We start from the raw sequence: 24,454 nt of genomic DNA, 5'->3' as shown, positions 1-24,454 counted from the left end.
GATGCTGTCCTTAAAAAATGCCCTTTTCTACTGTTTTTTCCACACTAAACATGATGGTAGTATTCAGGAAAGAGCATGTTAAAAAAACAACTCTGGTTTTAGTGGCCTATCAATCAAATAAAAAAAACTGGTGTATAGTTTGAAGTCTGAACTTTCAACACAAGGTAAAGCAGAGACTCAGCTGCAGCTTGTATCTATGTCATCTTAAGTCAGACATGATTTGGAGGTGCGGCGACCCCAGAGGCTGAACCATTGGCACATGTCACCCCATGCCTCCCCCCCTCTGTCACCTTCATTCGGTGTTGATTCAAAATGTGCTCTGGCACAACCATAGGGTGGCGCTAGAGGTAGAGAGGTGACAGGAGATCATTTTAGGGTGGCACATGCCACCCATGATCTGAAATATGTACGTGTGACAAATATTCAAAAGACTAAGTAACTCACACACTGATGTTTCATTATATGTAGACTGGTAGGAATATAATACCGGGACTAGATACAAGATATTTTTGAACTATTTTACGTATAATATTTACCAGCGACGTATTACTATTCTAAAAATAAAATAAAGTCTTCTGAACATAAAGCTATCGTACGTCGTTTTGTGCGTCGTGACGTCAGAACCACGCTCCCTGACGCACAGTACATCTACTGAGCTCCCCCCTTCGGCCCTCCCTTTTCTGCTGTAGGAATTCAACGTGCGTGAGGTGCTCGGTTCTTCACCAGAAGCTAAGGCCCGCAATCCGGCGACTAGCACCGTCAATTTCAGGCATCTGACCCTACGAACGTTAAATCTAACATCTACGATGGCCTCCGTATCCGAGCTCGCCTGCATTTACTCCGCTCTGATCCTCCACGACGATGAAGTTACCGTCACTGTAAGTGTCCTAGGTTACCCGGGATATTTCAGCCAATATGTCTGAATTGGTCGTTCTTGAACATTTTTTTCTGGGGATAAATATCCCGAAATACAAAAAATGAGACATTAAAGTTTACAGATAAACCAGTATATTAATATATCGGACAAACGCCAGTTATGTCCGCGAACTGGCTAAAATGGCGTCATGCTAGTTGCTATTCATAGGCCGCGTTTTTCTAGCTGGACAGCTCAGTCTTGTGTTCTTACTCTGAATGCTGATGTTTAACCGTCAGTTTAGCCTTAAACATCTCGGCTGACAGGTCTGGATGTGGTGTTCACTCACAGGCTGAGTGGTCAGACTCATCAAGAGTACAACATTTATTTTTATAGTGTTGGCATCACTGTTCAAAGTTGTTATTGTTAGAGCTTGTTGCATGAGCGGGTCACCTACTCCCCGGAAGGTCTGTGGTTCGATCCCAGGCTACATGCCAAATATCCTTGGGCAAGATACTAACCCCATGTGTGCCTACTGGTGGTGGTCGTCAGAGGGCCCGGTGGCAGCCTGGCTTCTGAAGGCTGTGTCTACAATGTGGCTTGCCACCACCAGTGTGTGATTTCACGCACATTACGTTTACCTGTGAAAGTGGAATGAGGACATGTTTCAGTTATGTTTTCTTAAATTATATTTGTAATCACTGAAAGTGTTAGCTTCAACACATTATAGAACACCAGTTTATATGTCATCGCTCATATTTTAGCAAAAGGGGTTCCCAAAAGTGGTTCAACATGTGAAGTAGAGTTTAATAATGATGGTTGTTATGTTATTTATTTGTCTGTCCACAGGAGGACAAGCTGAATGCCCTGATCAAGGCTGCTGGAGTCACTGTGGAGCCTTTCTGGCCAAGTCTGTTCTCCAAGGTGAGAGAACACACTTCTGAAATCATATCACTGAATAGATCTGAAGATCTGCCAGTTTTTATGTATCCCAATAACTCTTATAACCAATACAAATTTAAGTGGCTGTAAAGGAGACTTACTGATTGCATGTGCCGTAGTGAAACAGACCTGTTCATTGCTTTCTGTGTGTTTTAATGGTCTGTATTTACATTTAAATTTCTTTTTTTTTAAAGTTATGTCAGGCTGAAAGGATTAATATTGTTCCTGTTGTTGCCAGTATGAGTAAACACATGAATATGGAATAAATGTCTTGATGCAACAGTGCTGCCACTTAAAGAAAGTTCAATGAATGAGTAGGATACAAATTATGAACATATTAAAATTTAAAAAAAAAATGAAAACATACTACACTTGCTGTAAAGAGTCTTTAGGCATGGTAGGTAGGAGTTATGCTTGATGCCCTGCCTTTTAAATACACTGATCTCTATAACAAGCGCTGGACATGTGAATAAAGTGACGTAACCTGTGAATTTTCTTTGGCAGGCTCTGTCCAGCATCGACATCGGCAGTCTGATCTGCAATGTTGGAGCTGGCGGCGGAGCCCCAGCTGGAGTCGCTGCTGCTGCAGGTGGTACTGCCACTGCTGGTGACGCCCCAGGTAACTAAACAAAGCATTTCCCAGCGCTACATTTGCAGTTACATAACAATAATGTGAATGCAGTCTTGGGCTTGTACCACTTTTGAGTTTCTCCTTCAAGTTCAGATTTCATGTACCTCAGAAATCAAATTGACTTTTTTCTTTTCTTCTGAATTTAGTTTGTGTAGTCATCTTTGACTTAACTACATCTTGTTTTCCCTCTACAGCCAAGGAGGAGGAGAAGAAGGAGGAGAAGAAGGAAGAGTCCGAGGAGTCAGACGACGACATGGGCTTTGGTCTCTTTGACTAAAACAAATGTTTTTTTATACAAAAACACAATAAAAGTATAAAAAATGACTCCTTGTCTCTTGTTTTTGTTTGTTTTTTATGTACAGAAATTCTGCACATACAATTTAAATCTGCAGCATTTGTCAGCACATTAACCTAAAGTGACATTTAAGGCTGTAGATTTGTAGTGACTTCCCTGGACATGAGAGAAATTATATTTCAGCACATTCAATTTAGGCACTGAACCTAATGCCATGGCAAGCTGTGTGCTGATAATTCACAAAACTGCAACTACTGAACTCTTGGTCAGAGTTTTGTAAAAGCTGAATACAGTGATCATCCAAATTATACTCAAGATTTTACTTTTCATTCTCAGTTACTTTCAATTCTCATTAGTTTGACCAGCCAATTGATAAAATATGTTTCTGCATAGTGCAAAACTGGTAGAAGACCATGATCTGGAGTAAACTTAGGAGATCGGCAACAGCTTGTCTTGAAAATACAGTTTGATAAGTTGGGTAAATGTGGATTTATTACTGATCAATGGTCATCTTAAGTTACTGTGGAGATGACTTTTAATACAATTTAGAAGATGATGACAGTACCCTGAATAAATAATGACCTCTAAGCTTTCAGATCATTGGCTTTCAGTTCGGCATATACATTTAATTCAAAAGATTTTACTTCAAGTCAAAAGTAGTGATGGCATGAAGCCCAGTGAATGTGTCATCTCCAAATGCTCCCTAAATGCTAATATTTTTATGGTGGCTCCATAATCTGCTCACAATTTTGCAAGCTGGTGATACCTCAAAATCACCTCAGATCCAACGCACGCAACAAAAAACCCCATAATTTCACCGTCTTATGAACTGCTCGAGTCACATAACCAGGCAGTCCACGGCTCTGCTGGCCTGGACAAAGGCTCTAAGCTTTACTTGACACTCGGGGTTTCAGCGTCAGACGTAACATCAGTAGTCAAAATTATTCTCTGTGCCTGTCCTGCTAAAAGAGTCACAAAACCGGGAGTTAACCAGGTGGTGGGGAAATCCACAAATGTATCGAACTAAACTTGTGTATCGAAATAAAACATCGTATTCCTGATTGCATATATTGCAATATTTGTATACAAGGTGGCGCACGTACTATTAACAGTAGTTTCCGTAGTGTAGTGGTTATCACGTTCGCCTCACACGCGAAAGGTCCCCGGTTCGAAACCGGGCGGAAACAAGTTTTATAAATTTTTCTTTTCCACTCACAGCGACAACCAAACTAAGAACAACTGAACGTCACAAAACACAGTGACCAGATTTTTTTTTAATCATGTACTGTCTGGCAGGTTTTGCAATAAGACTTATGATCCAAGAGCACTGACAACTTTTCTAAGATCATCAAAACCATGCCATCAGCATGAACTTTAGCATTGTCTTCACATTAACTCATTTAATCCCCAAATAACCTCATGCATTTTACTCCTTAGACTTCCCCTACACACAATATGTTTAATTTTGTCAATGTAAGGGGGTTAAAACGGAACCCATTGTTGCTGGTGGGTTAACTATTAACCTGCCAAAGGTTAAGCTCACTTACAGTTATGTTCATTTATGATCCATGCTGAGCTCATTTACTTATTTTACTTACAAAAGTCTTATTTTATTACTAAAGTAAGACTTAATAACTCAAAATTTCAAGTTATATTCTCAAATCTGAGTATGAGTTAGTAAGTTGAAATTATGAGATAACTTAAAATTCAACTTTTCCTTTTTGATAAAAATAATACTTATGGTTGGATTAGGGGACCCTGAACTATACCTCAGTTATGCTGCAATACCCTTAAACAACTCAGGGTTTCCCATGATGTACTGCTGTTATGACTGAAGTGGACTGAAATTTTGCCTTATGGAAGGTAAAAAAAAAAAAAAAAAAAAATCCTAAATAGCCTTAATTCAGGAGCTCTACTTGAATTATTGACTCTTTCGATGCTTTACAAGCCAAAAAGCCCAACATGAGTTTCCCATATAGATCTACAGTATGTAATTAAGCATGCATAAAATATGTATTGCTATCTTACAGACAGTGAAACAAATAACAGACGAAACAACAAGACAACAACCTGAATTGCTTCAATAATAACAGTGTTTTATTTGCTCGGTTTAGCAACTGTACAACTGTCTCCTTCCTGAGAATATTGCTCACCTCAGGGGAGAGGGAACAGCGAGAGGATGAGAGGGAGGAGAGAAGGAACACAAAGGTGAGGGGAAGAATAGATAGACCAGAAGTAGAGAAGGATTAAAAAGGTATAAATAACTGCAGTGGAGGGAGGTAGAAAGGTGGGGGAGGAAAACAGGATAACAATTTCATATTTTAAAATCATGACCAAACCCTTGCGAATGAGGTCGACACCCTTAATTTAAAACAACTCTTAGTGCGTTACAGATACAACTAGAGTGCAACAAAGACTGTAAATATTCTACTAATCACCTGAAAGTTTGACAAAGAGGAAACAACCCGACTGATGGCATGGTACAGAGAGCTTTAATATACAAACCAATCACAATTTTAGAGGATAAGCAGAGAAACAGTTAAGCTGTTGCTAAACTTGTTCTTGTATTCCACAGTTAAGCAATGTTTTGAGTGAAATGTTCATTTGGCACAGGGCAAGCAGCTGTATAGTATTATTAGCACCTCCACTGTAACTTAAAAACTACCCTCCCTCCATTTGTCCCTTCCACTCCTCCCTCCTGTTCTCCCCTCTCCAATATTTATTATTTACTAACAATTCATGCCTCAGAAATGTGTTAAAAATAGAGCTTCTTTGTATATTTACTTATGCAAGTTAACTTTAAAAGTTGCATGTAGCAGTTTTTATATTTAAAAAGACCTATAGCTGTTGCATTTTTTTAATACTCAAATGTTTATGCTGTATCTTGATGCCTGAGATAAAGAAGTCTAGAGTGGGGTGAAAAGAAGAGAAAAGAGATGAAATTATGAGCAACCGTGGTGTAAATCGATTACTTTTGTTCATACAAAGTTTAAGAAAACAGAGGCATACTGCAGGGATGAACATAGCAACAACAACCACAATAATAATAATAATATAAAAGCATGTTTAAAGAACTTTATGAAATCATCTTCATCATCCTCCTCATGCAGGCTCTTCAGTTCCAGTTGCTTCCTCCTGCGTTTGTGGAGTGTCAGTCATGTGTTCTCGTGGCAAAGATTGGTGGGTCCATTCACCAAAAATACCTGTCCAGTCCTTCAAGTGAGCTTCCCAGACATTTTATTTGAATCTTCAAAGATTTAAATGAGTAATGAGTCATTCTGGAAAAAAAGGGTTTCTTTTTGAGGATATGTGATGAGACAGAAGAGGGTTTCTCTGGATACAAAAAGGCAATAATACAACTGAAGTACAAAACAACACAACATTGGCCAAAACATGACTTTTTTCCAGAGAGAACGAGGGGGGGAGGGGCTGATTGTTTCAGTTTGTCGTGTCTGCTGTTCATCGGTTTTCCACGTCAGACCTTCATCACTCTGTCCACCTGCCAATCCTTCTCAGTCTCTTATTAAATTCCCGAGAACTACCAAACTCCCGGGCCCTCTTTTCCTGTCCTGCATTTGGATTCACTTCATCAAAAACCGCCAAGTTGGTTAGATCCCGGGCTAATGTGGGCGGGTCTGGTTGATCATCTTGAGCCGTGATTGGTCGATGACGTCCAGCAGGTTCTTGGCGTCAACTGCGAGGGCGTGAGCTGCCATTAGCATCTGTTTCTTGTAGTCCTTTTGTAAACTGTCGAAACAGACACAGCTTTTACTACATGAGCCCCGACGTAAAAATAAATCAAGAAAACGCGCCGTTAACGTGTTAATCCTCACCTTGTCATGACATACTGCTGCGCCAGCTTCATCTTCGCTATCAACTCGGCCAGATCTGAATTCAGCAGCTTCTGGGCCATTTCAATCTATGAAAAGACAAAGAAAATATCAGGATCAGATGATAAATGATAACTTCCAAAGGAAGAAGATCAAAGAAATGTATTTACTTCAATACCAAAAGTGGCTTTAAAATGACAACACAGGTGCCTGTTAGGGTACATTTCTCACATCTATGTGGACCTCAGTTGCATCGGCTTCAGCGGGACAGGAGACACATTTTTACGGGTTATTTTTTAAGCACTCTGTCTCTATGGACACCTTAGCGACAACGTTACCTTTTACACTACGGTGTTGTTAGCAAATATGCCTTGTAGTAGTACTACATAAGGAAACCCTTACTCAAGCTGTCGTAGCAGACAAAGAACAGACATTCCTTTTGTTGGTTTTTTAAGAAGGAAGATTCAGTGTACAAGACTGGATAAACAATGTTTCGCCAATGAGTAGTTGCTGTGACAAGAAATTAAGAAACTCTCATGAAAAAGATCAAAAATAACTCCAAAAACAAACGAAAGACAGTTTATCTAGTTTTCAACCTATCACTGAACCCTTTTAGTGGTTTTCTCTTATGACAGGAGTTTCTTTGTACCTCTCTGTGTGTGCTGGCTGGCAGCACAGGAATCGTCTCATCCACTGTGGCCAGCAGAGTCCTCAGAGCCAAACCCACTTCCTATGACAATAAACACATACAATCATAAGTTTGTAGTATTAAACTGGCTCTTCCACACCCTAATATTTTCTCAATTTTCACACTCTGCCAGTGTAACACAAAGTGTAAATAACAGTGAAGGTTGTCTGAAGATCTTAACCGTGACGTTCACCCTACCTTGACCATGGGGACGTACTCCTCCGGGGCAGCGGGCTGGATCCTGTTCGACATCTCGATCACAGCTTTAACCAGTCCCGTCACATTCTCATACACTTTGTCGTTGGAACGATCCAAGTTGGCGGTGGGAGGTGGGCTGATCTCTTGAGGCTGCAACTGTACCAGCAGACCGGAGACTTACTTATAAAGATTTAAGTTTCCAATTCATTGCTATTTTTTCTTAGTTTATTTCTTTTAAATATACATATTTAAACAACGACTAACATCACTCAAACTGCCCACAGCTCTTTCTTCTGCCATGGTCAGGCAAGTGATGGTAGTTTCACACATTTAGCTGTAGGTGGCAGTATATGCAAAGATAAACTGGAGACAATCTATTTCTAGCCACAAGCATTTCTAGCTAATGATGAGAAACTGACTTTTCTACAGTGAGCAGCAGGCATGTTAGTACAGAATGGTTGTTAAGTGACAAACTCAAAGCTCAACTCTTTGTTAAGTGACTTTAATACAGATGTTAACACTAAGCAGACACTGCACATCTGCTGCGTGTAAGGCGGGCATTTATACAAAAAAGCCCTTTTAATTCGAACCATTTGAAAACATTTTATGGTGTTTTCCAATTAAAACTCTGTACCTTGTTTTACAGATTTAAGGTACCAACGTAACTGTGTTTAAGCTACGAGACATTTTTAAATGTCGTGGTGAAGAAGCAATTACTATGGAGACGTTAAAGCAAGGCTTAAGCAATTTGATAGCCACAGTTTTCATTAATAAAATAAGGCAAAACCAAAACAATAAAAATAATAAAAGTTTTTCCAAATGATGGCGGACAATAACTCAGATTTGGAGGTAGATGTTTTTGATGCATCAAACCTTTGAGAAGTTCATCATTTTAACTTCGATCATTAGACACAGTGTTAGACTTTTGCTACAAATCTACTGACATGTGCTATAATATCTACATCAATTTTTTCTTCACCAGAAGTATTGCTTGCACATTTTTAAAAAAAGGTTTTATATATGCAATCTATCTCTAACCAGCAGTTCATAACCACGGTTCCATTAATAACAACTGTTTTCTATTTTTCCCCCGTTTTTTTCCCTGGTGAAGAAAATGACTGAATGATTCTGAGAACATGAAAGTTACTGTAACTAGCAGCTGGCTAACTCTATAATGAGGACAGACACACAAAGATTAGCTTACCCTCCACGGCTTGGGGGAGGAAGAGGGCAGGGGAAGGAGTGGTGGTGGTCGGGTGGATGCGGTTTGAAAGGGGAGTGGTTGAAGGGGAACGGAGTACGCAGGTTGTGAAAACAAGGGAATGTGTCGGAGAGATGGATTGGTGGGTGTGTGGATGCGGTGCCGCGGGTCAGAAAATAAGGAATAAGAACAGAATGGAAGCAGGTTAAAGGAGTAGTGGATGGAAGTTAGTAACAGGGGGGAGAGAAGGAGTAAAAAGGGGGGGAGAGAAGAGGGACAGCACATTAGGCCAAAGCCAACCACAGGCAAGGCATGACATGGACCGGCATGCAACCCATCAGCACAATACCAAAGAACCAAATCAAAAGCTATGTGTAGGCAAGAGCGTGCAAATTACCACAGTAAAACACAGACTTCTATGAAACAGAGAAATGAAAGCCCGTTCCTAATCTTAATCATCTTTAAACCTCACGTTCTTGCTGGAATTTGTGTGTTCATATGCACCTTGACCCCGTCATTGTAGCTTTCTATGGGGCAGAGACTGGGCAGGTTGGTTAAGTTAGCTGGAGCTCCTGGGCGGGGTGGCTTTTTGGGAGGTGCCACAGGTTCTGGGGGAAAAAACAAAATTGTGGGTTAGCATCTTTGCCATGAAGCAACATAGCATGTACATTTTTATACAGATAACTAGACTATAATATGAGTTACATTTAAGAAACAGAATACAAAGTAGTTTAAAGTAGTTTACCACTGATATGCTATAGCGACCGACATGTTCATGCGTCAACAATGCCAACTAATAATGTACCAGTTCTAATATTTTTCTTCCACCACAAATGTTGGGATGAAAATACTTATTATTTTCAATACTTGTCACCGTCTGTTTCTACTAAACATGTCAGTGTGTTTGCTCTCTCACCTGGTTTCCCAACAGGCTGGTAGATATGTTGACTTCCACCCTGTGCAGACAGACAGACACACTTAAATTTGTCCAGTAATCTCAGACTTTTATAAGTCTAGTATCAATAAATTCTCATCCACATTGACCAACCTTTTATTTAGGGGAATAAATCTCACAGAAACAATAAATGTAACATTCACAAACATAAACAAGCTAAATATAAGACAGAAAGTTGGAAGCTGCCATCGCATACCGAGAAGAATCACCAGCAATGTCCTCATTTTTGCCTAAGCTACAGGCCATTATAACCCTTGGGTACAGTTAACGTCCAGTTCTTCTGCCTTTAAAGTTCCCATGTGTCCTCTGTGGTCAAGTGGTCGGTATGTAGGCAGTGCCCTTCATGGCTTACAGACTGAAATACTTTCTCTTCTCCCGCCGTCTGCATTTCCTCTCCGTTTGTCTGAACGCGTTCCCCTCTGCCTCACTCTGGTTCTCTTTCTTTGAGCTTTTCTCTGCTTTTCCCCCTTTTTTTATAATCATCTCTCTGCTACCTCTCTATTACGTTTTTCTTAGCACCACAAGCATTTGTCCAACCATGCTCCACAGCTCAACGAAACCACAAGTGAATCCAATTTTAAAATGTCAAAGCACACACACACACACACATACACACACACACATAGACTGACCGGTGCTTGTAGTGTGCCGTCCTCCCTGTCGACGCTCCCTCTGCTGTTTCTGGACTCCGCCTTCTGCAGGGAGACACAGACATACAATGGATTAGAAAGGATTAAATATAAAAGCCATAAATATATATATTTTATACAGAAATATATGCACATTGTACCAGGCATTGCAGCAAAAGAATAAAATATGTAACATTTTATTTGTAATTCATAAAAACTGCTGCAAAATCATTTCATTTCCTAACCAAGCATCACAATTTAAAAGCAAAACTGATTTTGCAAAATTAAAATATTAGCAGCGACAATCAAAAAAAACCAGCCCTGCTCACAAAGAGATCACTACACGACTGAATAGTTCCAGCATCCCCTCGCTTTCTGTTCCAGTACCGTTTTGGTGAAGCACGCCTTGAAGAGATGCATCCTGGGAGAATATAGGTTGATGAAGTCAGGCGGAGGAATGCAGAGAGTGGAGGCCATCGAAAGAAGGGCGGGTGTAAGGATCGAAAGTTTAATAGAAGGGGCGATAAAAGATGGAGCAGCTCAAGTCATAGAGAAACTGACGGTAGACAGCACAAAGAAATGCAGAAGTTTGCAAAAGACAGAGAGAAAACCTGAGTCAGAGACGACTGGATGAGAAGGAAAAGGCAGGAGAAAAAGTTTTTCCAGAGGAAGAAAAGCTCCGCTGGGCACAGAGACTAAATCCTAAAGAGAAAAAGATCCAACTGCCTCACTGTCCTCTCTTTTTCTCCCTCCCACTCTTTCCATCTCTCTGGATCTCCTCCTGTTTCTCTCGCTCCTTCTTTCTGACGGGCGACTCCTTGTTCATTCCTCCCTCTCCCTCGCTCTTGCCAATCCCACTTCCTTTCTCCCTCCCTCTGTCCTCCTCTCTTTGCTTTTCTCTTTCCCTTCTTCCACTCTCCTGATGAGCCTGAACTCACACATCAAATTTACTTGCCTGTTTTGCCTTAAGCTCTTTTATTACTTCTGTAATTTTCCAGCACATATTCTACATTAAGTTAGCCTGCATATCCCGAATCCAGCGCTCGTTTCCCCTCACAGCAAAAATTCCACTTGCTTCTTTCAAACGTACGACAGCAGCTTTCACTTGACTTCTCCAGCTGAACATGGTTCAAGAATGATTTTAGGCAGGAGTAACGGCCACAACAGCTGCCACTGGAGATTAAGGTTCACTCAGACTTTAGACCAGAAGTCAACACATCACTGATCACATGCACTCTGTGCAGGAATGTGTTGCTAATTAGAGGCAAGCATTTAAACTACACCTGCAAAAGACTAGGTTTAAAAATGGATTTCAATCTGCACCAGCAAATATTATGAAGGTCAGCTCCCAAGAAAGAAAAACAGATAGCACGAGGCACTTCTAAAGAGCTCAAACACACATTTGGTTTTAATGTGAAATTTATAACAGTTTCACTACTATTAATCTGCTGAGAATATCATGTGAACGTTTTTTATCGCATTCCTGGCAGGGTCACAGTGGCATACACGTCAGAATATTAATTTAACTAGACTTCAAACAGGCTTTGTAATACTACCTGCTCACTGACTGACCCTGCAGCTGACACAAATCCTGTGGACAGTGGGTTTTAATCTACAGCACTATTGATTTTAAAGCACACTACCTTGCGATTAAATCTATGTCTATTGTTACATTTTCAGCTGCTGGAACCAAGATACTATCAGATTAGCTTCAGCTCAGCAGAGAATCTGTAGGGAGCAATTTTGGTTTTTACATCCATGCTCTGGGTAGTGAGTGCCAGTCAGTCCCTCTTTATGAGATTTCGAAAACGTGGCTGTTAAAGCTTTTATTGAAAAAATGCTTGAGGTGGCTGTGATTCAGGTGGTACATCCAAACCTGTCCACTAATTACATGAGTGAGAAACAAGTCATAAAATGAAAGGTTAAAAGGTGCCCCTCAGGTCCACCCCCTTTGCCATTAATCTGGGTGTTAATTTCCCCAGGGGTCCAAGGTCCTCAAGGTTTGTGCAGCGAGGTATATAAAGTATCCAGAAAAAAAACAAAAAACAAAACAAAAAAAACCCACCCCTGGTGTCAGCTAACAAACAAGATATCAGTCATTCAGCCCGTCATATCTGCCCTGACAGATTTCCTGGTCTATGAAGCAGTAGAACAGGAAATCATGTTAAACATGACAGGCCAACCCAGCAACTCCCCAGCGCTCATTACTCATGCTTGATTTTTTTTCACTGCCTTTCAGCTCTCCAACATTTGTCTTAAAATTGAAAAACAGGCCATCGAGACAAGCAGAGAAACAATCTGACCTGAGCAGAGGAGAAAAACAGACTTGTTTTGCAAAAGCAGTATTTTGGCTCCTTTTTGGGGATTTCTCAGTGTCTGATGAGATAAATCAAGCATGCACAACTGAGCCAGTTCAAAGATCTGAAAAAGACATTCTGCAGCTCGTCTGGCAACAACAGTGGACACGAAGAGGGTTTACCAAGTGGGAAAAAATCTCTCACTAATTTTATATTTACATCTTCATAAAGTATTTATTTGGATTTTTGTTCCATTTCGCAATCAAAATGATTTGCTGTTGTAAAATATGCCTTTATTTTATCTGCAGCAAGAGTACTGACAGTGACAAGGAAGAGAGCAGATATCTCCTATGCTGGCATCTCTTCACTGGCTCCCTGTTAAATCAGAATTAAATTTAAAATCCTGCTCCTCACATGCTCTTCACAAGGTCTTGAATAATCAGGTGAATACTCAGGTCCCATCTTATCTTAATGACCTTATAGTACCGTATCAGCCCATTAGAGCTCTCCACTCTCTGACTGCAGGCTTACTTGTGATTCCTAGAGGATTTAAAAGTAGAATGGGAGGCAGAGTCTTCAGCTGTCAGGCCCCTCTTCTGTGGAACCAGCTTCCAGTTTGGATTCGGGAGACAGATACTGTTGCTACTTTTAAGATAAGGCTTAAAACTTTCCTTTTTGATAAACCATATAGTCAGGGTTGAATCAGGTGACCTTGATTTCTTCCTTAGTTTAGAGATTCCCATGATGCATTGAGTGTTTCTTCTTCAGTTACCTTTTTCACTTTGTGTTTATACACCGCTCTGCATTTAATTATTAGTTATTATTCATCTCTGGCTCTATTCCACAGCATGTTTTTGTCCTCTCTTCAGTCGCTCACCCCCAACTGGTCATGGGAGCTGGCCGCCCCTCCTTGTCCCTGATGCTGCTGCAGGTTTTTCCTTCCCACTGTCACCAAAGCACTTGCTAATAGCGGCTTGTTGGGGATTTCTCTGTTTTCTTTGTATTATTGTAGTCTTACCTTACAATATAAAGTGCCCTGAGGCAACTCTTGTTGTGATTAGGTGCTATATAAATAAAATGGAATTGAATTTATTTGTGTCTTTTGTTTGCTTTTTAAAGTATAAATAAGCCACATATGTTAATACTGAAAAGAGACAAATAATGCTGGTTTGGTTAGCTGACTTAAGGGGCAACTGAAGCCCTGCTTACCCCAGTTTATTTTGCTTTGGATTCATAATCTTCACTATGGATGTGACAAAGAAAAAAAAAACACTAGTGGCAATGTAGAAAACTAAAATAGGAGGGAATATTTAAATGCAGCCACTATGAGTCTGTATAATTTAATTACCATGAAGCTCTCCTCCTGCTCCAACCACCGCTGGTCATCCTCCATCTGTTGCTGCTGCATCATCAGCCTTTCCTCCATCAGAGCCTGACCTACACACCCAATGTCCTGTAGAAAGAGAGAGAGAGAGAGGAAAAAAAGGTCCTTAGGTGCGCCTTGTTATCAAGACGTAGCAGTGAAGGAATAAATCTTGCTTATCGTGATTTAACCCTTGTGTGGTGTTCGTATTTTTGTTACTCAGCCAGTGTTCATGGGTCTGGTGGACCCGCTAGAGTTTTGGCTTTCCAAATTAACACTATCAAACAATTTTATGTTAAATTACTCAACAGATGTTTTACTTCATCCCAATTACAGACATATGAACAGCAAACATGTAATTTTTTCCCTTTACCTTTGTTAGATCACAATTTATGAATTAATGTGCTTCTCGTTTTCTTTTATATAAAATGTTATAAATAATCAGTTAATAATCAAGTGGAGTGAGTGGAAAGACACAACACATTTACACGTGAAAAAATAATTACTTGTTTAATTTTTCTTTTGAAAAAAACTGAACACGGGTCTCACAGACCCGAACACCATACAAGGGTTAATGATTATAATTAGTCAGTCCTGTGGAAAAACTAAGCACACCCCATTATTCAGTAGCTTTGTAGAACCTGCTTTAGCTGCAATAACTTTTAATAAGCATTTTCTGTACGACTTTCCTCAGTTCATTGGGCTTTACGGGAATTTGTTTATTCACAGCTCTCTTAAGGTCCCACCACATCATTTCAAATTTCAAAGTCTGGACATTGACTTGGGCATTGGAACTTTTGTTTTTCGTCCTTTCTTACAAAGATTTGCTGTTGTGCTTGGGATTATTGTCCGGTTTAATGATGGACAGGTAGCCTCACAGAATACTTTGTTTTACAGAGGAGTTCGGCAAGTTGCCCAGATCCTGTAACTGCTAAAAAAAAGAAAAAAAAAAAAGAAAAAAAAAAAGAAATGTTCGATGAATTATGGCCCAAACATAACTTTGAAACATAACATCCACTTTAGGCTGTCTAAAGGACATTGTTCCATAAGTATGGACTGTTCAGATGCAAGTCATACTGCTATCTTCTTTTTAAAGAGAATAGGCTTTTTCCTGGAAATCCTTCCAAATAATCCTTTTTTTCTAATTGTACTGTCATGAACTTTAACATTTTACATCAAGAGTCCTGTCAAAACCTCTTATTTCCCCCATACATGACTGTTCATAGTTTGATAAAAATGCTTGAAAGACAGTAGTTCAACATTTCTTAAATGCCGTTACACGATTCCTTAGCACGAAGCACTTTGTTTGGTCTGCTTGGAAAAGAAACTGCAGAAAAATTCAAGTGCATGTCCCGCACTACTGTGCTGTAACCAGCTCAGGTTGCCTAAAACGAAAAGTAAATTACACACACACAAACACACAGATACAAATCTTGAGATTTAATTTTAGCTTCGCCTGGCAACCAAACAGAACACATATGCAGGTCATAACTGCTTTAACCACTATGTGTTTTCTGTGTTTGATATGAGGCAAAAATTCAACAAACAGTTACGACAGTGGGTTCAGTGAGTGGCTGAGATGTTACACAAATTCATGTTTGACTGGTGAAAGTTCTGTGTCAAATGCATTTGTGGGTGCACACCTCCATATTCGGGCTCCATGGTGCAGTATGTTCAGGTCTGTGCGGATTCCAGGAATCAGTAGGAGGATAGCTGCCTCCAACTCCTCCACCTACACCACCATGGGCTGATTGCTGGAGGAGGACAGATTGAAAGTGGAAAAGAAAATCAGACAAAGAAAACAATCAAAAATATTTATGAACAAACAAGCAGTGTAAAGTTCTTCCTCTTTTGCAACATCTGGCTCTATGTTACTAGAAGATTTAAGAGTTTTATCTCTAAAACAGTGTTGGTAGGAAAGAGAATGACGTCAATAGAAAGAAATAATGAGAAAATGGGGACTCAAAGACATAAAAGACGAAGGATTCACAGATAATAAAATAGCAGAAGAGAAAACTTTGATTATCATTCAACTTTCCACGTCTACGTTTTCACAAAAAGTCTGCTTTTAAAGACGCTCTAAACCAGTCAGATGATGGCAAAACAATCAGAGATCTACCGACATAAGAATAACACCAGGAAATCAATGAATACTTATGAAAAACCACTACCAAAGCCAGTAACTATTTCACTGACGGGCATGCAAATGGATTCAGAAAGTGTTAAAATCTCTTCAAATGCACTTTAAACCTCAGTCTAGTGTGCAATGCATGCAGAAATATACAGATGCTAATCTAAAGTCCGATGTTATCAAGTTAGGCTTAAATGGCAGTTTGAATTACGCACTCCTTATAAGGACCAAAGAAAAGCTTGCTGCCAGGAGCTGAAGAGTGGCTTTGATTTGTTAGTGTGCGTTTGTGTGTGCGCGCCCGTGTGTGTTTGTCCACGAGTACGCGGCTTTTAGCACTACAGGAAATGCCTGCTGTCTGCCTGGTTTATGAGGAGAAGAATAACTGCACTCAAACTCTTTCTGTCCTTGCATGTCTCTCTTTGACTCAGACACATGCAGCAGTGTGTGCCTGACAGTCAGAGCTACTCCAGACTTAACACAGACTTTATTGGGTTGGCCTTATTGTGATGACAGCATTCACGCTTAGAGCTGATTTGTACAACCTTACAGATTTTTTTGTTTTGTTTTAGTGTTACAGAATATCATTTACAGGTTTGTTTTTGAAACTGGTGACTGAATTGTTTTCCTTTCGCATTTTTTGCTCAGTCGTGACCAAAGATTTGTCTTGGCAGCAACTTTTCTTTTTTGTTTTGCTTTTTGTAAATATCTAACACAAATTGGGGAGGACAGTTTTGAAACAACAGAATTGTGTAACTGCTTACGGCATGTACAGCTGTGTGCAGATGCTTGGAAAAAGCCATTTTTTCAACCATCTTTTCACAGATGATGTAAAATGTCATGTGGGTCAAAGTGACCTTCGTCAGGTGCAATGAAACTATGCTCACCACAGTTTAAGATAATGGCAGAGTATATCAGACTGCATAGATGTCAGTCATTAACAAGGAGTGGTTTATATATTAATGGACTGTCATTGTCCACATTAGGTCTTACAGCATCTAGCTCACTATCTATCTCTGTAGTGCTTCCCAGGACAGCTGAATCTGAATAAGGCAGAACAGGAACGCACAGGTTCCTCACTGATGAAGATCTGTGTGCTTCTGTGTGCTGTTTACCGGGAAGTGGTTGTGCGGGGAGTTGCTGACGAAGCCTTCACTGGGGTAACCTGGTCTGCTAGGCTACAAACACGGAGAAAACCATTTGTGTTAATCAGCCACAACAAAGACTTGCACAGACATACAAGAAATAACAAGGGTATGGGAGGATGGGAAACAAATGATTTCAAAAAGGCAGATCGAGCACAAACAGTCATTGATTCTTACTTTAGGTGGTGCTTCATCTGGGTCCCATGAAACGGTGACTTGTCTCCTCATTTCCATTCGGAGTCTCTCTTCTTGCTGGAGCTTCTCTTCCTCCAGTATCGTGCTTCAGAAATTAAAACATTGGCAGAGAGAAAATTGAATTGAGCGGTCATGCACTCTTTTGGTTTAGTGCACTATTTCATCTTGACCAATGTACTGAAAGTCAAAGATTTTTAGAGAAATTAAAACAAACAATGTCATGTTTTTAGTACTAATTAAACTTAATGAAAAGGAAGAAGAAGAAAAACTCCATGGGGTCAGATTGAGACAGAGGCCATCTCTATTATGGCAACAACATCAAAGTTTTACACCTAAAGCAAATTATTAAAAACTACCTTTAAACTACCTCATTAATTAAATAAGCATGTAAACATTTTTTTAAATTATTAATAGTTTTAATACTTTTTTTATGTTTATTTTTTACCTGAGTTGTGTTTTGAGTTCAGTGAATCGCGGACGCTTGCTGGGGTCATATGACCAACATTTGGTCATCAAACTGTAGAGGGTGGGCGGACACTGGGGAGGCATCGCCAGGCGCTCCCCGTTTTCTATCCTGCCAATCACGTCATTGTTTTTCACCCCCTGGAAGGGCTTGATGCCGTACATCAAGATCTCCCACATGCATACACCTATGGGGGAGACGCAGACACGCAAAAGTCACCTACAGTGATGAATCACATCATCATACAGTGGCGCTGGATTAGAAAAAAAAAACTCACCGAACATCCAGACGTCACTTGCAGACGTGAATCTCCTAAAATTGATAGATTCAGGAGCCATCCACTTTATGGGAAGTTTACCTTTAGAAGCTGAGACACAAACACAGACACAGAGATAAGCACTAAGGCAGAGAATAGAAAAATTTATCACCAGTTAGTGTTTCAACAAAAAGGCTGCAATGAGTTGGTAACACAGAGAACAGCTGATATAACGTGATGTCACCAGTAGATGGTGGTAACGCACTGGCAGCTAAATGTTATTTAAACTAAGACTACTGGCTGGTTTCAGGTCAGCATTGCACTTTCTTTGTTTCCCCATTTTATAGAATTCACAGGAGCCTTTTTACACACCTGTTAATGTGGAAATTACACAGAAACTCTAAGGATACTTAAAATCCGACTGAACGTTTTATTGTTTCATTACCTTTGTAGTAAGAGCTGTCCTCCATGTATCGTGATAGACCAAAGTCTCCAAGCATCACACAGTCCACCGCAGAGACCAACACGTTGCGAGCTGCTATATCCCTATTTTTTTTTTTTTTTTTTTTTTTAAAAAGCAGGAAAAAAGAAAACTTAAAACCTACTGCTGTGATCCGTGTGTAACTGTAACATTATATTTATGAAACATAATATATTATCCTTACACACGCACACTCACAGACTCACAATGTAATGCTTCATTTGTGACATATGTGCATCCGATTGTGTAACACCCCAACTGTCATTTGTGATGCAAAATGATGATTCATGAGTCGGAAATCTCACTGTTGAGTAAACTGGTAAAATTGTAACAAGGCAGGGTGAATGTGGGAAGATCTTCAGAGAATGTTGTCATTAAAGGAAATATAATTTTGCACTTTTATATGTTTTGAGATTATATAAGAAACTGAAAGTCCTGCAGGTGTTCGTGTAGTTGAAAATGCCTTTTTAATTCAATTTCAGTATAATCTGTGGTGTTGGCACTAATAGTCTGAGCCCTCCACTCCCCCCCACCTCAATCAGGCTACAGAAGCATATGTGTGTGTGTTTACCTGTGTACAAAGCGTTTGCTCTCCAGGTAGGCCAGAGCTGTGCTGAGTTGGTAAGCATACAGGATGAGCGTGGCCAGGTCAAGACTGTACTTCCTCACCTGAAGGAACGAGCGCAACTGTTGACAGAGAGAGAAAACAAAGGGAGGAAATGACAGAGGCACTGTTAAAAGATGAACCACGCTGACATACCAAGACTGAGCTTTTTATGGCTCTTGCCATCTCAAGAGAACTCGAATACCAAGATTATCCCACACACACAGTATGAGGGTTACCTCTCCAAGAGTACACAGCTCCATGATGATCCACACCGGGTTCTCTGTAATCACGCCGATCAGCTTAACAATGTGAGGATGGTCAAACTGACGCATTGTCACTGCAAGGAAAAAAGACTGTAATAGCATCATCATGCATTTAATGCTAATGTGATGTGAGACACACTGACAAACACACAAAATTGCATCTTACGTGCTTCTTGCAGGAACTTTTCTCTGACGCTGTCAGAGGTACAGTTCTTACAGGTCTTAATGGCGACAGCTAGAGATGCTTTGTCCTGCAAACAAACAGCACACAAGACAGGAGTTAACAGATGATACACTGTAAAGCTCGCCGAAATAACACAGCAAGACTGTACAAGCCTTTTGGCCCACACGCATTAACAGAGAGGTGCGCATGTTGGTGTGTTTTCACATACTGGACAGTTGTAGACTCCTTGGTGTACATCTCCAAACTGACCCTCTCCAATGCAGCGGCCCAACTCTATCCTGTCCCTCTGGATCTCATAGTCCCGCGCTGAGAGGCAGAGTAAGAAGAGGAAAGGAAAAAGAATAGGGAAGGAAGTAAGGGCATTTTCAGTGGATGAAAAAAAAGCAAGAACCTGTCACATGTGGCATTTATTTCAACACCATGGATGAGGTTTAAGCAAGATAAATATATATATTTAGATAGTTTATTGTGGAAAAGTTTCCACGATATGCTTCTAAGTTAGTTTTAAATTATTTCTATCATTCTGGCAGTCTTACGCTGCCCTTTTAGGCAAACCCCATCCATTGGCACTAGTTTCACTTTACAACAAACCTAAAACAGTAGGACCTGGATCAAGCCTCTTCCCCTCTAACTAGATCAATGGTAAAACATGCACGCTGCAACACAGATCTGCAAACACACCAACAACATACAACATGAACATGCACACGAGTGTCCCAGTATAATGCACTTGTTCCTCTAATGACGTCTGTAGTGATGTTGCAGAGAAACTGCGGGGAAAAATACGATCAAGTAGTTGTGAAAAAGAATTTCAATTTGGGAAAAAGTCTGGAGATCTCTGAGCACCTCTCATACGGACTGAAACTAAACACTGCTTGATGAAGTCAGTGCCTGCATCTAACCCTAACTTTCACAGAGTGTATCCAGAAGGATTGGAGAGAAACTGCTTGTTTTTTTAACATTAAAGCGTTATTAATATTTCCGCCTTGCTGAAAAAGCCCGGAAGCATTTCTGCGGCGGTGTAGTAATGTCAGTTGCCAACTAACCGCAGGAAGCTCAAGTTGAAAAGGTTTATTGGGGTCGTTCACCATCGGGAACTTATTCTTTACAAGTTTAATTGTCCGTCAGGCTAAACAGAGCTCTGTTGTTTGGATTCAACCAACCCAAACAAAACCAGTTCAGCAGTAACCAAACACACATTCCATTATGAAAGATTTACTGTAATTAAAACCACACTGATATTCACTTTCAGGAAATTAATAATTTCTTCAAACATAAAAGAAGTTGTGAAAGAACCATAACCACAAAACACAATTTAAAAAGAAACAAATTTTAAAAAGTAGTAAAGACACGATAACAGCAGGATGGTGCAAGGAGAGCCAAGCCAAAACACAACAAATGCTGTTAGGTTGTTCCAGAGGTCTGCCTTTACTTCATGTTCCCAAGTTCTGATTGACTTATTAGTGTACTTCAGTACAAAGTGTTATATGTACTGAAGCATAATGATTTGTTTATGGATTGGCTCTCGCTCAGTTCCGACGCCCGAGTTCACCTTTACGAGCTGCGATCTACAAGATAAAAAATACCACTGAGTAAGAAAAGAAAAGAAAAAGCCAAAACAAAACTCAACAACAATTTAAGTCTTTTTTTTTCTTTTCCAGGTGTTAAAGATCAAATAAACAGCTAATGCTTATTCATTACTGGCTTTTCAATGCGCTTACTGGAGGTCATGGTCAAAAACACTACGATGTAAAACACTACGATTCCTGGAAAAGAAAAATAACGAGAGAGAATGAAAGAGAGAGAGGGAGTTTTACCTTCAACTACTCCATAGCTCACTGTGTTGGCGATGGGGGGGAAAGAGGAAGAGAGAAAGAGATGGAGATGAAGAGACGGGGGGAGAGCCAGGCAGCAGCTTTAAGATTGAAACTAGCTCAGAAAACAAACACACAAACGTGCGCAGACAACAATAACTGGCCAACTTTGCTCATTATCTGATAATTGTCGATACCGCCACAGAATAATTCAAAGATCTAAGCTTGCTCTCCAGCTGTTACCGTTTTACAGATTTATTTTATACATTCAGCAGCCGGTAGGACATGGACACACATACAAAGTCAGACACAGGATAGGAAAATATGTCTGCAGTGAGTCTGATTAGAGGAAGTCTCCTAAAGGAGACCAAAAAAAGCAAAGCAAAGCAAAAAAAAAGGACAAAGAAAGAAAGAAAGAGCCAAGACAGATACAGATAGAAAAAGACTGTGGGGGGAAAGAGAACAGTCCATTTTCAAAGTTGGCCGCACAATCAAACACATAAGTACTCTGAACTGGCCAAAACAGCCACATTAAAAATAATGGAGCTAAAGCCACGACTACTTACAGAACTACAGCCAAACAAACCAGCACATTCAGGCTTTTGACAAACGCATGAATGAATCCGACAGATGTGATGCGTCTCCATGACCACACGTACATGGCACAAGCTGCGGCCTTTAGCGTCTCTGCTGTTTAGAAAGGATGAAGGAAAACCGGCCAGAATTTGATAGCTGCTGCCTAACCAAACGCGGTTTAATGCAACTCCTCGGGTTCGTTGTGCGAGTGTGTTTCTTGGAAGCGATTCACACCACAACCTCGCTTATTAGGGAGCAGAATGAAATTAACGTTTGTTTGAGTACGAGAAATTTATAGCCGCCGTGTGCCAGTGCAACAGAAGCTGAGTTCTTAAGAGTCCTTAAGTACAAATGAGTTTAGAAAGAGAGCAAACTGAATAAGTGACTTACTTGAGGGCATGGTGTAGGTGTCCTCTTCATCAACTATCTCTGCATAGTCATCGGTTTCTGAAACATGACACACACACACACGCACAATAGCAAGACATTAAAACACACTTGGTACAAATGATGACACAAAAACTGGTTTACCGTTAAGAAGGGTCCATGACACAAACACCCGAGAAGAAACCCACCCTAAACTTAAAGCATGAAGCTAACTCAGAGTTTGAACAACTCCCGAGCAGAGAAACACCCACGTAGCTTCTTGCTCTGCCTTTCTCTCGCCTTCTTTCACACACAGACACACACACACACCCACACCCACACACACACACACACACAAAAACACTTGGCGGATAGCGTCAGCTGAGCATGTGTTGTGAATATCTGTCTGTGTGAGAGCAGCTGGTTTGCAGGGAGGGACTTACTGTGGTGGCGGTAGAGGAGAAGGAGGAGGAGGAGGTAAAGAAAAGTAAAAGAGATGAGATGAAGACACAAAGCAGGGACAAACAGAAAATGAAAGGCAAAACAGTAAGGAGACTAGTTGAAAACTCAGTGAAGAGGAAGAAGCATTGAGGGAGAAATGCACAGAAGAGGAAGGAGCAATGTTGGGTCTAGCTGTCATGGGAGCAGATGGTAGTATTTAGGGTGAAATCTGTGCAGAATCAGACAGATAGCCAGAGAGAGAAGAGAGCCAGGAGGAAGAAGAAGAAGAAGAAGAAGAAAAAAGACGGGGAAACATGGACCGAGTCAATCCTAACCAGATGGCGGCGTTTAAAATAAAATCAGTGTGCAGACTCAGCTGTTGGAAACAAGAGTCAAACATCTGCTGTCCTGCTCCCCTCGCAGCTCTGCTCGGGATTTATCAGGGACTGTGGGAAATGTGTTCCTAAATTTAATCAAAAATCCTTTTCTAAAGCCTGTGGCTGCTTTTCTCAGGAAAAGTCTCTGAAGCCAGACTTGTAGAGGAACTACGGGCTAGCTGCATAGTCATTTTAAATAAGGCGGGCCAAACAATACACCGGATGGTTGACAACATAAACTGCACTTATTTTGTTCTATTAGTGAGCAAAGTTATATTTGAATATTGTGGAACGTGTATATTTGCTCAGAGTCGCATAATGTGATTGATAAAAACTCTGATATTTGTGTGGTTAGCTGTTAGCTTTACATAAAACACAGAATCTAGGGGGGGGGGGGGGAAACACCTATCCTGACTCTGTCCAAGAACTTAAAACGTCCACGACAGATTGGAGAAGGTTTCCAAATGATTGCTGTCTAATTTATAAACACAGATTGCTAGCATACTGCAATCAATCAGAGTCAGTATGTGTGCAATATGTGGAATATGTCCCTTGTCTTTGCAACAGGGGCCTCCACTGGCTCTAGTTATAATCCTATATAAAAACAAGCTTGCTGAGCGCTCGTGTTACTTTACAGTTAAATTGCTCTCCTGCAACAACTAGAACACTCTTTGTGGAGAAATTTCTGTTTCAATCTTGAATCTTGTGGTTCTTGCTGTGCTGTGAATGTAAGTAGCACATTCACAGTCTACATTAATACTGTGGAATGTAAGTGTGAATTAATAACAGTTAAATATGAATAAATTTCTCTGTGTGTGTGTGTGTGTGTGTGTCAACACCAACAGATTTTTAACTTTTACCAGTTTATCACCATATTGTTACTAATAACCTACCAGCTTCACCACATTCAATCTCAAACTGGCAGCAAATGCGCCAAAATCTCTTGGAAAGCAGCAGCCGACTACAAGTGGCTGCAGACTTGATCCGCATCTCTGAAGCACCCATTTCAAAGGCAATGAGATTGCTTGCTCATTGGACACAATTGCAATAATTTTGGGCATGCCGCGGTTTTCAACCACTGTTTTCCCTTGTGTGACTGTAGTACAAATGTCATTGTTACTGCTATTATAGAACACATTTCCCTATTTTTGCAAGATGCTAAGAAAAACCTTTTAATTAAACAGGCATCCATTTATTTAACCATTGCTACGCATGACTTATATTTCGCAAGAGGGGAACGAAACAACATTTAGAGGCTTATTAAAATCATCTTGAT

The 24,454-nt window shown here is 40.3% G+C and overlaps 2 protein-coding genes and 1 non-coding gene across 12 annotated transcripts in view; 2 read left to right on the top strand and 1 right to left on the bottom strand.

The window, feature by feature from the left end:
- The first annotated feature begins 655 nt into the window (after positions 1 to 655).
- Positions 656 to 2,750, top strand: rplp1 (ribosomal protein lateral stalk subunit P1). The gene is made up of 4 exons (XM_026156045.1): positions 656 to 878; positions 1,703 to 1,777; positions 2,300 to 2,414; positions 2,621 to 2,750. The coding sequence occupies exons 1-4, from the start codon at positions 807 to 809 to the stop codon at positions 2,701 to 2,703; spliced, it is 345 nt and encodes a 114-aa protein (XP_026011830.1). The 5' UTR covers positions 656 to 806; the 3' UTR covers positions 2,704 to 2,750.
- Positions 2,751 to 3,835: 1,085 nt separating this feature from the next.
- On the top strand, positions 3,836 to 3,908 carry trnav-cac (transfer RNA valine (anticodon CAC)). The gene has a single exon. It is a non-coding gene; the product is annotated as a tRNA-Val (tRNA).
- An 888-nt stretch (positions 3,909 to 4,796) lies between these two features.
- ptk2aa (protein tyrosine kinase 2aa) overlaps positions 4,797 to 24,454 on the bottom strand; it is a 53,918-nt gene continuing 34,260 nt past the window's right edge. For 4 of the 10 annotated variants that reach the window (XM_026157433.1, XM_026157431.1, XM_026157426.1 and 1 more), the window contains 21 exons: positions 22,385 to 22,441; positions 21,422 to 21,442; positions 19,813 to 19,910; positions 19,587 to 19,671; positions 19,394 to 19,494; positions 19,122 to 19,237; positions 18,515 to 18,615; positions 18,091 to 18,180; positions 17,796 to 18,000; positions 17,333 to 17,435; positions 17,126 to 17,188; positions 15,526 to 15,636; positions 13,868 to 13,972; positions 10,226 to 10,288; positions 9,555 to 9,594; positions 9,143 to 9,246; positions 8,642 to 8,650; positions 7,438 to 7,593; positions 7,201 to 7,281; positions 6,555 to 6,640; positions 4,797 to 6,468 (listed from right to left, as the gene is read on the bottom strand). In XM_026157433.1, coding sequence (XP_026013218.1) covers positions 6,342 to 6,468; positions 6,555 to 6,640; positions 7,201 to 7,281; positions 7,438 to 7,593; positions 8,642 to 8,650; positions 9,143 to 9,246; positions 9,555 to 9,594; positions 10,226 to 10,288; positions 13,868 to 13,972; positions 15,526 to 15,636; positions 17,126 to 17,188; positions 17,333 to 17,435; positions 17,796 to 18,000; positions 18,091 to 18,180; positions 18,515 to 18,615; positions 19,122 to 19,237; positions 19,394 to 19,494; positions 19,587 to 19,671; positions 19,813 to 19,910; positions 21,422 to 21,442; positions 22,385 to 22,441 — 1,922 coding nt within the window. In that variant the 3' untranslated portion in view covers positions 4,797 to 6,341. Of the gene's footprint in view, positions 6,469 to 6,554; positions 6,641 to 7,200; positions 7,282 to 7,437; positions 7,594 to 8,641; positions 8,651 to 9,142; positions 9,247 to 9,554; positions 9,595 to 10,225; positions 10,289 to 13,867; positions 13,973 to 15,525; positions 15,637 to 17,125; positions 17,189 to 17,332; positions 17,436 to 17,795; positions 18,001 to 18,090; positions 18,181 to 18,514; positions 18,616 to 19,121; positions 19,238 to 19,393; positions 19,495 to 19,586; positions 19,672 to 19,812; positions 19,911 to 21,421; positions 21,443 to 22,384; positions 22,442 to 22,525; positions 22,577 to 24,454 lie in introns of those variants that run through there. The other 6 variants (XM_026157429.1, XM_026157430.1, XM_026157436.1 and 3 more) reach the window with 4 other exon arrangements.

This window comes from Astatotilapia calliptera, chromosome 22, assembly GCF_900246225.1.
Source record: "Astatotilapia calliptera chromosome 22, fAstCal1.2, whole genome shotgun sequence".
NCBI classification, from domain to species: domain Eukaryota; kingdom Metazoa; phylum Chordata; class Actinopteri; order Cichliformes; family Cichlidae; genus Astatotilapia; species Astatotilapia calliptera.
Note: the sequence above shows the minus strand (reverse complement) of the source record. Positions and strands in the feature narration are given on the sequence as shown.

Coding starts and splice junctions, on each gene's coding strand:
- rplp1 (XM_026156045.1), top strand. CDS start 807: ATGGCCTCCGTATCCGAGCTCGCCTGCATTTACTCCGCTCTGATCCTC. Junction 1,778..2,299: donor GGCCAAGTCTGTTCTCCAAG/GTGAGAGAACAC, acceptor TTTCTTTGGCAG/GCTCTGTCCAGCATCGACAT. Junction 2,415..2,620: donor CACTGCTGGTGACGCCCCAG/GTAACTAAACAA, acceptor TTCCCTCTACAG/CCAAGGAGGAGGAGAAGAAG.